The sequence below is a fragment of the Buteo buteo genome, chromosome 24, assembly GCF_964188355.1.
Source record: "Buteo buteo chromosome 24, bButBut1.hap1.1, whole genome shotgun sequence".
Classification (NCBI taxonomy): Eukaryota; Metazoa; Chordata; class Aves; order Accipitriformes; family Accipitridae; genus Buteo; species Buteo buteo.
Window position 1 is genome coordinate 18,097,897 of NC_134194.1, and position 15,206 is coordinate 18,113,102.

At 36.4% G+C, this 15,206-nt stretch overlaps 1 protein-coding gene across 1 annotated transcript in view; it reads left to right on the top strand.

Annotated features, from left to right (window-relative positions):
- DOCK2 (dedicator of cytokinesis 2) overlaps positions 1-15,206 on the top strand; it is a 213,919-nt gene that overhangs the window by 162,655 nt on the left and 36,058 nt on the right. The window contains exons 33-34 of the mRNA XM_075056525.1: positions 3,181-3,329; positions 13,404-13,489. Of these exons, the coding sequence (XP_074912626.1) occupies positions 3,181-3,329; positions 13,404-13,489 (235 nt within the window). The remainder of the gene's footprint in view (positions 1-3,180; positions 3,330-13,403; positions 13,490-15,206) is intronic.

A 15,206-nucleotide genomic window follows, 5' to 3' on the forward strand; every position in this document is an offset into this window, starting at 1 on the left:
GAGTGCTGATCATAAGCTAACAGCATTTTTCCCTTTTTCCTGAGGTCCTTATGGTTCTGACTCAGCTAAAATGCAGTCATTTCATCCAGGAAAACTTGTGTAATCTCAATGTTTCAGAAGCTTATATTTTAAGAATAGTGTGGAATCTCCTCAGTGCCTGCAATAAAAGAGCATTTTTTTCCAGTAGTATCGGTATTTTTTGCATGTTATTAAAACTTTAGCCATAATTAGGTTATTGAGTACAAAACTATTCAGAAATTTATAACAGAATGGAATGTCCAGTGGGATAGTGTCAGTGTTATCACGGAAGGACAGCTCTTCAGCTTTGAGCATGGAATAAGCATACAGCTTATTCCATACAGAATTCAACATACAGAAATAATGTGAATAGTGCATTGTATGCTCTACTCTTTCATATAATCTACTGGTTTATTCATAAATACTATTTAGTGCAGCACACTTCCCTGTCTCCCTGATATACCATATTTACTGTAAAGAAACATTATCTCAAAATGGGGACATTTTCTTCCCTCAGTAGGGTGTCAATGCCTGCTGTAGAAGCAAAAGTAATTCCATGTTTCTCCTTTTAGTGTGCTCACATTCTGTTACTTACCTTTCCTCTCACCCCTGAGCTGGTCAAGGAAGTTTTGCACTGTATTTGAACCTCTGACACAGCAATGTTGCAAGGTAAAATAAGCTGTGGAGAGGCTGTAATATCACCGAATATTATTAAACAAGGAAGCCAACTATGATTTTCAAAATGCACTGAAATGGATTGTTTCTTATTAACTGAACTTATGTAGAATATTTGTTTCATCTTGGAAATTTTTGACAAAGTTGTTTTTTTAGGACATGAAATTTCTTTATGATCTCTATTAAACTTTCTAGTTTCCTAGGTGTACCAGCGTATCAGTGCTTGCCTGGAGATTTTAAATGTTTTCATCACCTTGTACATACTCCTTCTAGTGATATATAGCCCTTTCAATCTTTCTTTTCTTAATGTTTTTCTTTCAGTATTTTTTAGTAGAAAAAAAAATTTTAATGCATCAGTATACTCTGATGTATCAAAAAGATGTAGTCAAGATTTTAAAGGATTTGATACTTTTGCTCATTAATTGGTGAACTCTCAAACCTGCTTTCAGCATAGTCATTAATTTTCTAGTTTAACACCATTGTCATCCTTTAACACTGATAGGTGTAAATTGGAAATTAATCCTTTTCAAATGAACTCTTGATTCTAGAACCATTGACATCTGTTTCTTAAAACAAACTTTCAGGTTTTCATTTTACTATACAGTACAACAAATCTTGCAGAAGAGCTTTTCCACTTGTGTGTATTTAAGATTTGCTGTTTACATCCTACTCAGGCTGAATCTGAGAGTCCATATTAAAAACAGCAAACACAATGGCTTTATAAAAATTTAAGGGCCTTTAACAGTTTTGCCTAGTGTAATGTTGAAGACTAAAGGTTTGTTTTCTAATATCCAAATGCATTATTATTTTATTTAAGTAATGTTGTCTTACATACCCAATGGAAAAAGTGAGGCATAAAGCTTGAGAAATGTTTCAAACTAATATCCAATAATTCTCACTTAATAATAAATGCCCCTTCCATTTATTTTCTATAATTTTCAGACTCCTTCTGTAGCTTTAACAAGAAAGAATCTGCATTCTGAAAAGCAGTAGGGCATCTTAAGTATAAACCACATTTGAGGGATACATATACAGCAAGATTGAAATGGTCGAATGTATGTCAAAGAATCTCATACTGTGAACTCTAGGGTGCCTTTCAAATTACAAATTGAATTTCCTTGTTCTCTCGGGCAGATTATCTTCCTTTGTCCATTTCAGTCATTCAGTCATTCTGAGGTTTGAGGAGATGTTACTCTTGATTCCTGAAATGGAAAAATGGAAATAACAGTTGCTGATGGCAGGATAGTCTTCAAAAAGCCTTTTTAATTTATTTTTACATTTTTAAATTTTTATTTATGCATTTATTTGAAGTTGTGTGCTGAGGTCTTTTGGGTTTTAGTTTAAGATTAGGTCTCTTGGTCAGGCAATAGGTATTGCTATCATTTAGTTAAAAGTTTCTCTCTATTTTCTACTCATGTAAGAGGATTTCTTGGAAGAGTGAAGATTTTTAGAGGTGAATGGATAGCTATGTAATACATGAATTTCTGTGGTATTCAAAAGTTACAGACCTGTAAGGTCTAATGAATATAGGTATTGGAAGTTATTCAGTTGCTGTAAGATTCCTTTCAATCTTACTGACACTACTGATTTAACTAGGATTAATAATGATTTTAATCCACATAAGTGGAAGAAAAAATAATATTGCATAAAACTGTTGAAGTCATAGTTCAATTATGCCTAGAGTTACATTAGTATGGCACCCATGTGAGAGGCAAATCAGAATCAGATTACTTTTTAGTTATGGAACAAGTCTAGTCATATTTGTTTATGAGAATATTTTATTTCCTTACAAGCTTTAGGCGGTATGGACATTCTTACGCAGGTCATGGGATTTTGATGGTGGTCTGCTCCACATACCACGTTTTTCTTCCTCAAGAAACAAGCAACATTTGAAGAACATCTTGGGCCTGGCTGAGTTTTTTGAGGATTTGGATGTTCATTGGCAGCTGATGTAGCGGTTATGCTATGGGATAATTTTGTGTGGCTTTAGGATTTGCGTAGACAGTGTTTCTATTACTGCAGTGTTTGATGCATTGGTTGGTTTGTTTTATTGGTTGCAATGTTTGATGCTATTCAGAAATGAAAGCAAGTAATTTTTTTCACCTTCATAAGCTAGAAAGGTTACACAGTGCAACATTAACACGTGGCGTGCTCCTGCTCCTGGGGCATTCTTGGGTTTATTACTCCAAGCATTTAAAAAGAGATGTCAAAAGCTGAAAAACTGAAATGTTCACTGAAAATGTCAACTCAGCTGGCATACATGCTTATTTCTGGCACTGAATTCTGGCATCTTAGAATGAGACTATATCCATTAACGTGCTTTCAGCTTTTGAGAAGGAATAGAGATGAGTGACTAAGTTGTAAGACTTTGCCAACATAGATAGTTTGAAACACTGCTTTAAATGGTTGCATGTCCTAAATGTTTCCGTAAAAAAACCACCTTATTTTCCTCTGCTCTCAAATACCCAATTTGCATTTCTGTTTCAGGCCAGAATAAAATTTGCTTTATTCCGGGGATGGTTGGACCCATTTTGGAAATGACTCTTATTCCAGAAGTTGAACTACGAAAAGCCACAATCCCAATATTCTTTGACATGATGCTGTGTGAATATCAAAGGACAGGAGAATTCAGAAAGGTAATTAAAAATACTCTGAATGAAAATTCATTAAAATGTCATGTGGTCAGTTTATTTCTGGTAAATATTTGTTGTGTGGCCTTTTCTGCTTACAGAAAGTAAAATCCAAAATATTAAGAATAAAAGGAAGACCTCTTATGCAAGTGAGTGAGGCTCTCCAGAGTGATTTAGTTGGACTTAAGTAAAACTTTAGTCACAATAGCAGCAATAAGGTGCTGGAACAGGGCCCCAGAGAGGTTGCAGGATCTTTATCAAAATTTTCAGAATTTTACTGAAAAAGGTTCTGAGCGGCAAGACATGACATTGAAGTCAGCCCTTGGTGAAGTAGGAGGTAGAATTAAATGACCTCTATGGGTCCTTTCTAATCTAAATTTTTCATTATACCCCTTCCCTGGGGCACAGATATTGACAAGCCAGAACTTCCAATTTTTAATACAGGATATCTGACAGAAGTAGCAGTGAATACTTAATTATACATTATCGGATTTCTCAGGAAACTCTAATTTTTCTTAATAGTTATTGTGAGAAAAACAACCACTATGAAGAACTGACATGCCTAAAATGTTTTTTACATTGCTTTTGCAAAGGAAAAGGGTTTTTAAATCACAAGTTTTAAATATTTTTGATGGATGGAATAGAAATAGGGATGGTGGGATAGGACATTTGGGAATGTTATCTAAATCTGTCCACCTGGGCAGTGAGTATCTGTCAGTTTCTTTCCTAGCTGACTTTTCCATTCTATGCAAGCACTTTGGGCATGGACTCACCTTATTCTGTGTTTGCACATTGCCTTTCACAGTAAATTTTAAATTGGAGATTCAGGCATTGCAGTTACACAAATAATTAATTCAGAACAATCTGTGTAATGGTAAGCGGGAACAAAAAGTCATAAATTTAGGCATTCAAAGGAAAGTAAATGTAAATATCTCATTCATATACCCAGCTATGTTTAATACTTTAAATCATGTGGGGCATTTCTGTGTCAACTAGGTGTGGAACAAACAAGCAGATGGAATTTCCATTTTGGTCTGTATTTCACAGTGCAAAGCTTTTGGTTCAAGGCCAAGATGAAAAACCACTTTGCTTCTATGCATCTGTTCCCTCCATGTCCTAATAGTCCTATATTTGCCTTCTTAAAAATGTTTTCCTGCTCTTTTCTTATACTTCATGTCTTGGGAGAGATGCATAGATCTGTACAGATCAAAAATCCTGAAAACTCATCAGTCATACTGACCGATTAACAAGAACAACAGCTTAGGTGCCTGGAAGATGCCAGACACTTAGGTGACCCTTAAATCACTTCTTACACTAATATAAATAAGTTTCAGGTGATATTTTTTCAGTGCTGAGGAGCAAGGATGTTCATTTTATTGCAGCTTAAAAATAAGAGGTAATCTTGATCAGATGAGTCCCATTGGATTCTAATGTTCTGCTTAAGAAATTATGATCATTCACTGGTTAAGAATTGTGGTTTTTATTCTCTCCTTTCCTATGGATGAGGTAATTAAGATAAATTTCTTAAACTTGCATCTGTAAGTTTGGCAATTCTGTTAAGTTTTTAAAAAAATTTATTTTAAGGAAAGGCACGTTAAGTTTTATTATTTAAAATTGTTACCATCTTAATTAGAAAGGGCAAAGAATTAATAGGAATGCAAAATTATTTGATACACAAACACATAAACTCTAGGTTTTGCTAGTGGACAATTTTCATTTACAAATTGGAATTTAGTATTATATAGGATATTTGCTTAAAGCTTTAGTATAAAGTGTTAAGAATGATAACATGGTATTTCAAGACTGCCTTAGGCACTCAGGAGCCTAGACTGGCATTCAGTTAAAACATAATTTTGCTGAACTTTAAAAATAAATAATTTCTTTCCAATGTAATCTTCTCTAATAAGAGAGGGGAAGAAAGCACAGAGACATCTTTACTAGTTGAGTCTGTACCGGCACTGGAACTAGAGATTGTCTGGTCCCTCCCACATGATTTAATAAACTTTACCAAAAAGATTGATTTTTCTTAACTTGATGCGGTACTGTGCTGACACATCTGTGCGGCAGTGCTCCATTCTGGGTGGACACACATGTTGTGTTGGCGCCAGCTCAAAAGGCTGTGTAATTATTTATAAAATAAATTTTATTTTATTTAGCTATTTCTAGGAAATCAACTAATCCCAGAGTAAACAAAATTCCCCCTCTGGTTTTCTCAAGAATAACATACTATACATATGTATTTAATGGAGCAGAATATGTATGTGGATGTATGGCATACTAAGACATTTTCTTCACGATCCTTCCTTTACTTTGCACATGTGACTTTCATTCACCCAGAAGAAAAGTTATAGGCTTGTAATTTTAACTTTTATTGAAGATGTAGGGAGGAAGCCATTAATATCTATTAATTTTATCCATCAAGGCTCTGTCTATCATTGACTCAGAGAGCTAAGAATCTTGGAAAGGCAATTTATCCAATTTACATTCAGCATCTGTGGATAGAATTAGTCCTGCAAATATTTCCCCTTCTCCTTCAAATATAGAGGGAACTAGTTGCCTATGTGTTGGTGGCCTATTTGGGTTTGCATGGCAAGGTTTTGGTAGCTGGAGGGCAACAGGGGCGGCTTCTGTAAAAAGCTGCTAGAAGCTTCTGGAAGTTTCGCCTATGTCCAACAGAGCCAGTGCCAGCTGGCTCCAAGATGGACCTGCCACTGGCCAAGGCTGAGCCCATCAGCGACGGTGGTAGCACCTCTGGGATAAGGTATGTAAGAAGGGGAAAAAAAACTTGCTGAGTGCAGTCAGAAGAGAGAAGTGAGAACATGTAAGAGAAACAGCCCTGCAGACCCCCAAGTCAGTGCAGAAGGAGGGGGAGGAGATGCTCCAGGCACCGGAGCAGAGATCTCCCTGCAGCCCGTGGGGAAGACTATGGTGAGGCAGGCTGTCCCCCTGCAGCCCATGGAGGTCCACGGTGGAGCAGATCTCCACCTGCAGCCCGGGGAGGACCCCACGCCGGAGCAGGTGGGTTCCCAAAGGAGGCTGTGACCCTGTGGGAAGCCCACCCTGGAGCAGGCTCCTGGCAGGACCTGTGGATCTGTGCAGAGAGGAGCCCACACTGGAGCAGGTTTTCTGGCAGGACTTGTGACCCTGTGGGGGACCCACGCTGGAGCAGTCTGTGCCTGAAGGACTGCAGCCCATGGAGGGGACCCATGCTGGAGCAGTTCATGAAGAACTGCAGCCCGTGGGAAGGACCCACGTTGGAGAAGTTCATGAAGGACTGTCTCCCATGGGAGGGACCCCATGCTGGAGCAGGGGAAGAGTGTGAGGAGTCCTGCCCCTGAGGAGGAAGGAGCGGCAGAGACAATGTGTGGTGAACTGACCATAACCCCATCCCTGTCCCCCTGAGCTGTTGGGGGGGTAGGTAGAGAATCCGGGAGTGAAGCTGTACCCAGGAAGAAGGGAGGGGTGGGGGGAAGGTGTTTTAAGATTTGGTTTTATTTCTCATTACCCTACTCTGGTTTGATTGGCAATAAATTACAGTAGTTTCCCCAAGTCAAGTCTGTTTTGCCTGTGATGGTAACTGGTAAGTGATCTCTCCCTGCCCTTATCTCGACCCACGAGCCTTTCAATATGTTTTCTCTCCCCTGTCCAGCTGAGGAGAGCAGCAATAGAGCAGCTTTGGTGGGCACCTGGCATCCAGCCAGGGTCAACCCACCACAGTTGGACATGGGATATTAAAAGAATCCCATCCTCCAAATGTTGAAAACCCATCTTTCCTTGAAAGATCAGGTTGTTTACTTTATGAAGGCTTCCCAAAGAAAGACACATTGTCACGCAGCCTAGTACTATTTGTTCTAACTGATAATCTGAGGCCAAAACCTGGAAAAGAATTAGAAAAATAACAAAACCAAACCAAACTTAAAAAAAAAAAATAAAAAAATAAACGATCATTGGAGTAAATGTGGATTCAAGCTATGTTAAGGATTTAACTTAGCTTAGGAAAGATTATTTTATCTGTGTTTATATTTTTGTTCAAAGAAGTCATTCTGTTTGTGTGTGGTATTTTCAATTTAGTGTCTCTCATTGGTTCTACCAATCGCTGAAGCCATCTGGGGAAGTTTTCTATATTTGCTTTCCTTCCTGACTGTTGGACTGAGTCAGAAAATAGTGCTGACTGATGGTGTATTCTTGGGCTTACATAGCTATTGTTAGGGTTAGAGGATAGGTGTTTATTCTTAGTGAACCTATTGGACTCTTGTATCTTTCGGAGCTAACAGCTTTAAAAGGTTACTAAATGAGTGAATATAGGTGTTCTCAGCAAGCTCCTCTGATGCGCATGATTTATAATTGCTGTAAATACCCATATTTCTTACTCTCAGTTCTTGAAATTTTATTATGCATAAGATTTCAGAAGCATGTGAGATCATCCCATTAGCAGAAACCAAGTTTGTATGGCTTGGTGCTTCAGACAGATCCATGAGAAAAAAATGGAGATGTTCTGTGGTTTGGTATTGAAGTGTCTTCAGAACCATGAAGATTTCTTGGATCTATTAGGTAGATAAGCAGGTGGTTTTAAAGCCAAATTGGTGCCAATGACAGTTAGGCACACTGTTTAAGTCAGAGGAGAAATACCCTTTCCAGGGCTTAATTTTGGCACAGACACATTAAAACTTTATTCTAATTTCTGCCAGCTTTTTTATTTATTTTGGTTCAAGCAACTGACTTTTTTTGCAGCTTGTTGAGAAACTGCAGGAAAGATGCTTAGGAAGAGGTTTTTTTGTTCAGATCCAGCATCTGTGAAATTATTGCCTCTTAGAGAAGTAATCAATTCTCTACCTGCTGAATAAGTACTAGGAAGGATTTAAGAGGTGGATGCTTTTTAACTGGTGCTTGACTTGCACTATATTCACAGATTTCTGTCTTTACTGCAATAAGTCCACAGACTTCAGCTCTAGAAAATGACTGGATTGGATGTTTTTGCTTAATATTGCTTGCTTAATATTTAAGCTTGCTTAATATTTAAGCTTGCTTTGCTTAATATTGCCTTGTCCTGAAACTGCCATGTACCTATGTTACCCATGTTGCTAATACACATATATACACTGATACATATACTACTTAATCATAGAATTTAATTCTGAGCCCTTTATACTTCTTTTTCAGCCTGGATCAGTCAAAGTAATTTTTTTTTCTGTTTATCTATATTTCAATGACAGCTCTTTATTCTCTAGTATTGGTATAATATGTATTGTTCCACTGGCAATCTTTAATTTGTATTCTAATTACAGAGAAACACCTAATATTAGAGTAGCAAGTCTGCAAGTAACAGGACAAAGAATTGTTCTGGATTAGAGTATTGGTACTCCTAACAAACCAAAATTCTTTGTGGCCTCTAAAGAAAAAATAGGGTTCCCTTTTATTTGACACTCCTATTAAAAAAAAATTAAAAAATCAAGAAACAGTACTAACGTAGTAGTCCTTTCCTTCTACTCAAATCAGAAAATGGGATTGTTGTTTCTGCTGAACAACTTACAGTTTTCTCCAAAAGCATTATAGGACATAGTTCTTAAATGGAGACTCTGAGATCTGAAGTCATTAAGTATTTTGAGAAGCAGTGTAGAGCCTATTCAGCACACCACAGAGATGAAACGTTTACTGCCAACTTCTGTTGAAATACTGGATGACTACATGCTGCTCACTTCTGCTGGAGTTAGTCCTATACTGCTATTAATGTTTCTCATATGCATACTATACAGGTTTGCAAATTCACATTCAGCAATGACCTTTTATATGTAGGCATCTCACTGATAATAAATAGCAATGTATTTTCTCAATTTTACCCTTCATCCAGGCAGCAAAATATTTTAACCATTCTATGTCCATTTAAAACAATGTTACTCATGTTTTCATAAACATTACTTTCCTTCTCAGTCATCTTAAAATATGCTATATCTGGTGCTGACCTGGAGAAGTCCCTGTCTATGCCATTGTATAGTGGGTACACAACTTGTATCCAAGTTCTTGTGTATCACATCAACCCCCTGTGAAGTGTTTGAAGTATTTCTGTTTGAAGCGTTTATGTCTGCTGCTGCATTATAATCATACAGACAATTTTGGTTTCACAAATTTACAGCTGTGGTTTTGTGTTTTTGACTTGGTCTGAGAAATACGAAGTGGTTGAAACTCCTTTCTCCCTGCCCCTTCGAAAGAAAAGAGGAGTGTTATCGGTATTGCCTAATTTTCTGCACCTAGTTTTTTGCTTTTTGTGTGATGAGTGTAGAAGTTAGGCCACTCAAGACAATGTTTCAAACCTCCTCGAAAGAAGCAACAGCCCACTTTAGTCTTCTGTCTAAAGAGCAGTGTGCAGCATCGGGATGACCCAGTAGATCTGGGGTTGGAGGCATGGCTTCCTGCTGTCTTTGATGAATACTGGTTGAGTAATCCTGCTAGTTCTTCCGTCTCAGTATGGAATTGTACTTGTTGCTGTGTGAAGGTGAAACCTGAGAAATTCTACAGTGAATGGGTAGTGAGCATGCAACATCTGTGAGTTATCTTAAAACTTTAAATTTGAATAGAATGTAGATTTTTTTTGGTTTGGTTTTTTTTTTTTTTTTTGGTTGCTCTCAGGGATAGATCTAAGGATGTTTAAACAGAGAATTTTACATATTATGTAGTTTATAAATCTGTTTCAACATAATTGCACTTTTTTATTTTAGGGGCAAAATCTTTTGATTGGCTTATATTCTGGACTAGATTTGACATTGCTTGTCCTGTTTAGCTGAAGCTCAGGACAAAAGTGATGCCTATCAAATAATCTGGAGGAAAATGGGGAATGCTTGCCCTTCGTTCTTGAAAAATGCTGAGTAATTTTCCTGGGTGGAGAGTTTTAATCATGACCTACTTGAAGAAACTACATGTAGTAACATGTTTTCAGTTAGAATATCATGTTTTCTGTAACTGAAGGAATTGTCCCTTCCAAAAAATTAATCTGAAGATATGCATGACCTGCTTGGTGTTCTAAGGGAACTATTTTCTTATACATAGCCTTGGGCTTGGCTTCTTCAGCTCAGGACTGAACTTTTTGATGAAGATATATTTAAGTAAGGAAAAATTCCTTGCATTGCAGTTATCTGATAGTACTGTATATAAAGTACTATAGTAATTCTTTCTACCATGAAAGGCTTCCAGTTCTCTGACGGGATGATCTGGATCCCAGTCTGCCAAAGCTCTCACTTACACAGAAACACTCCAGGGAGAAAACAGAATTATGCATATACTGAAAATTGTGTGAAATTTTGCATGAAAGAAAAATGTGAAAACTTGCTGTGTTAGTACAGTAGCGAATTCTGTCATTTTTACAGTGCTTTTAATAATTATATTGATGTAGAGCAACAGAGCTTTATTTCAGTGTAGATCTACTTTTCTAATGCTTTCTCTGTGCCTCTTGATGTGTTAATGGCTTGTCTAGAACCTTGTGGTAGATCTTTTCCACCTCTTCTTGAAAATACTATGCCAAGGTTTGTTTTATCTGAAGCTAGATCTTACTAGGGCACAAATTTTTCTTTCGCACCTGGAAAAGCCTCTTTTAGACATGCTTCCTGCTTTTCTCAAAATGTCTTATCTGCACTCTTCTGCATGCTTCTCTCACTAGCGTGTGTGCTTACTCTCAGAGCACCAGCAATCTTTCATTTTTAGTATGTCTCTAGGTGATTCATAGGGCAATAGAACAGACAACGTGAACAAGCCGTCTTTCGTTTCTGCTGCCTCACCACACTGTATGTAACAACGTGGAACATTCAGTATATATGAATATATATTTTTTATATATATGGATATAAATTTTGCCACATCTGAGTAATTTATTCATATGATACTGAAAGATTTCAGTAGATATCTTGGGGTGAGGGGATTGAGACGTGTTGTGACTGCATAAAGAGGACATTGACAATCACATTAGAATAGTTTTAAAAAGTGTTGGCATTAAAAACTTGTAATTCTCTAACTATGCAGATTCTTTACAAATCCATATCAGGTTGTTTTCTCATATGATGATATCTGAACATGATACAATTAGATGATTGAGAAGAATTATTATAGCTGCACTAAGACTTTGAGATTCATGTATCACACTTCCTTTCAGAGGGCATACCCAAATGAAATGGAAGGCCAGTGAAAGGGTTTGTCCAGGCTTTCAGCATTGCTAAAAGCCTAGATTATGAATCAAGCTGATGAATCTTGGAATGCTTTTATAAATTCTAGGGGTTTCATATAACAAGCCAAAAAGAGATGTTAAAGATTGAAGAATCAAAGAAAATTACTAGGCAAGAGGCTTAGAAGCAATGAAGGCATTCAGTAAAGGCTAAGCACAAAACAAGGGCAAACTGACTTAGGCAACCAGAGAGTATAAAAAGTATTCCCACTGTAATTAGAACTAGAGACTGGTTAGTAAAAGAATGGCTCTGCCTTGAAGGGGATTTCCATTGGTGTTGTACTATATTTGTGCTGACTTTCCAGCCTGCAGGTGCAAAAAGATACCTGCTGCTTCACAAAGTAATATTTGAAGTTTGGGGAAAATTATGCTAATTGGCTGGCTGCTTTTTAGTGATTTTTTTTAACATCTTAAAACCAGCAGCATTTTAATATTAGTATTTATTTCTGCTAAGCTTATTGAATTAAATTATTTTCTGTCATGCAGTGTTTTTATATTACATTAATTTTAATTAGTTTTCTGTTTTCCAAGATTGATAAATCAGGTTATTTTAAAACACCTTATTTTTTGAACACTTTGTTGTTGTTGTTGTTGTTGTTGTTGTTGTTGTTGTTGTTGTTGTTGTTGTTGTTTCAGATCACGTCTGAAGGACAACAATAGGCTAGTATACCCAGTAATTTGGTTCAAAATGCCTGGGTCTACAGTGGACAATATTAATGGGGGTATATTTTCCTTGGAACCCTCTCCCAGTAAATTTCCAACTGACTTAAGTTACTTTTTTCCCCCTTATTTTCCACTGGTAAAATTTCATTTTATATTGAAGAAGAAAACCCACAAAAAAAACCAACTCATCTTTTGTATTTCTGTTACAAGTATGATACATAAATATCAACTATTTGAGGACAGTTTTTGAACATACAAATCTTAATGCTTTAAGGTGCTTGGAAAGGGGCTGGGGGAGAACCCAAACAAACCATATGCATGTATTATAGTATCCATGGTTTTAATTTCCCAGACCTCAATGCAGTCTGTATAATATATGCTAAAAGCATTGCAAACGAATTACAAAGTCTGATCTAAAGATGTTAAATTGCATTAAACCTTTCCAAATGATAAAGCAGTTTCCTGTGTATAATGTATTGTAAAGGCTTTGAAACGACAAATTACAGTTGTATATTTATATTGTAGTAACAAAATAACATTTTAAAGAGGCTTTATGTAATTAAGGTATGATCCTGAAAAGTGCTGGGTTAAAAAATAATCCAACATGTACTTCCATTTCTTGAAGAAGTAATGATATATTACTGTGGTATATTAATGGTATATTACCTAGAAATTACCTAGACCTTTCAAGTAGAGAAATAAGGCTGCTGATGGCTCCAAATGAAGTGGTGTTGTAACTGTAAAGTAAAATTGAAGAAATGATACAGTAGAGGGGAAAGAATTGTGTTTAGCTAAAAAATACCTTGTTTGCTGTGTTTGTTTATATGCCACTGTTTCCTAATTAGGGTCTGGACAGACCTAACAAATAACAATTAAATAAGGTATTGCATACTGTAGGACTGTTCATATCTTATATGGGTGAAAGTGATTCTACTTACTCTGAAATCCTGCATTTCAAATTAGAAATGTCCTATGAACACCCATAACACAGGCACTGTAAGCCTGTTTTCTCAGGTTATTTTATCAGTCTGTATTAAGAAACAGATATCTGGAGATAGTCAGATGTGCCTTAGTCAACTGGAATATATTCAAGCATTTAACCCTCGGGAATCTGTGATATAACTATACAAAGACATTCTTTTGATGCCATATTGAAATGTGTTTGATCTCGGGATATCTGCTCAGTGTTTCAATTTTTCTTTCTTTATTAGTTTGAAAATGAAATAATTTTGAAGTTGGACCATGAGGTGGAAGGAGGACGAGGGGATGAACACTACATGCAGTTGTTTGAGTACATGTAAGTAGTGTGTGAAAATAAATGTCTTCAGGATGTGCTTTTATCTTATTGTTCTCACTTCTCAAGTTGGTAACCTCACTGAAAAATAAAACAGAATCCTAGCAGCTTTTTTTATGAAGGAACTGGAAATAGCATACTGTTTCAGTAAACCTGTTTGGAATTGTAGTTTTCCACATTGAAACTATTTTCCTGGTTGCTTTTCAGTATTTTGTGCTCCAGCCAAATTATGAAGAAATAACACCTAACCTGCATTTCCCTATCCAACTTGCAAGCAAAGATAATCAAATATTCACCTCACTTTTTGGTCTTTCCCCATTTTTCTTTATAAGCTTTCTTGTTTTTATTTCACACTAATAAGAAGAAGGTATTTTAAAATGTCTTATTTGCTTTTGTCGATGTCTGGATTGGACTCCAAGAGATTATTCTCTGAACTTACATAAGGTGACCATCTTGGAATGAGAATATTGCAAAGTACTACAGTTTAATAAAAATATTTCTGTATTTCTAAAAAGCTTTCCAAAGCTTGATATAGCATCTCCTTCTCTTCTTGGCTGCCCACATTCAGTTTTATTCTCAGAATTAATAGCTGTGTCTTCACTTGTGGCAGGTTGCATGTGTGATGTATTGGGCAGTGGTGGGATCTTTGTGCCTACCTCTAAGAATTTGCTCCTAGCTTTGTGCCTTAGACTGTAACAGTGAGAAAGTACTTCCCTCATCATACACTTCTCAAGCATTGATAACCTAATAGGTATTAAGTGTAAAAATGCTGTAGCACTTTGGCTACCTGACAAAATCGATATAGGCTTTGTGACATTGAGTGTGTAAGTTTTTACTTTCTCAAAGCCTGCTACGTTGTATGTATTATATTTTTGTGTAGGGGGTAGCAGTCTTTGCAAAGTCACATCCCTCACCACATGAAGCATGAAATCTGTGTACAACACAACAGAAAAAAGTCTACTTTCAGTGAAACATAGTTTTGTAAAAAATTCTGAATTATATAATCAAATAATAATAAGTAAATGTCATCTTATGTATATAATATGTAATTATGTTCTAATTAAATAGTAAATTTTAAAAGAAACGTCATTTAAATCAAATATAATTTAAATGTTCACTATGTTAGTTTAATTTCTGTCATATGAGGAGGCAGATAAAATATAGAGAGGCAGACTTGAAAAAAGTAAAAGTAATGACACTTTTTAACCAATATGAAACTATTCTTTGAAACTGATACACTGGCAAGGACAGATGAAGTTTTAAAAATGTCTCTTTCACTTCCTAACATTCAGTGACTATGTAAACTGAGAGCAATAAACTAACTTTTCAATTTTGAGTGCTTACTGTTCAGCTTCAAGTCTTACGATAGCTAAGAGGTGATGTAGAGGTGTTCAGACTAGCTGTTGGTATGACTGGAAACAGGCCTGCAAGTACATAGTTTTCTTAATCACACTGCTGCAAAGCCTAAACTGCTATGTGTGCCTAAACTGTCACTACAATTCATCATCTCCAATACTGGGGATTCAGCTGACACAGTGGACATTTATTTCAATACTAAACTTTCCTTACTGCTAGTAAGGGGTTTTTTCCCAAAGGTCCACACTAAATCTTCCTTGCCTCAGTTTAAGCCAATTATTTCTTGTTTTACCCGCAGGGGACATAAAGAATCATTTATTCTGTTTTTCTTTACAGCAGCTTTTAACAAATTTGAAAGTTGCTG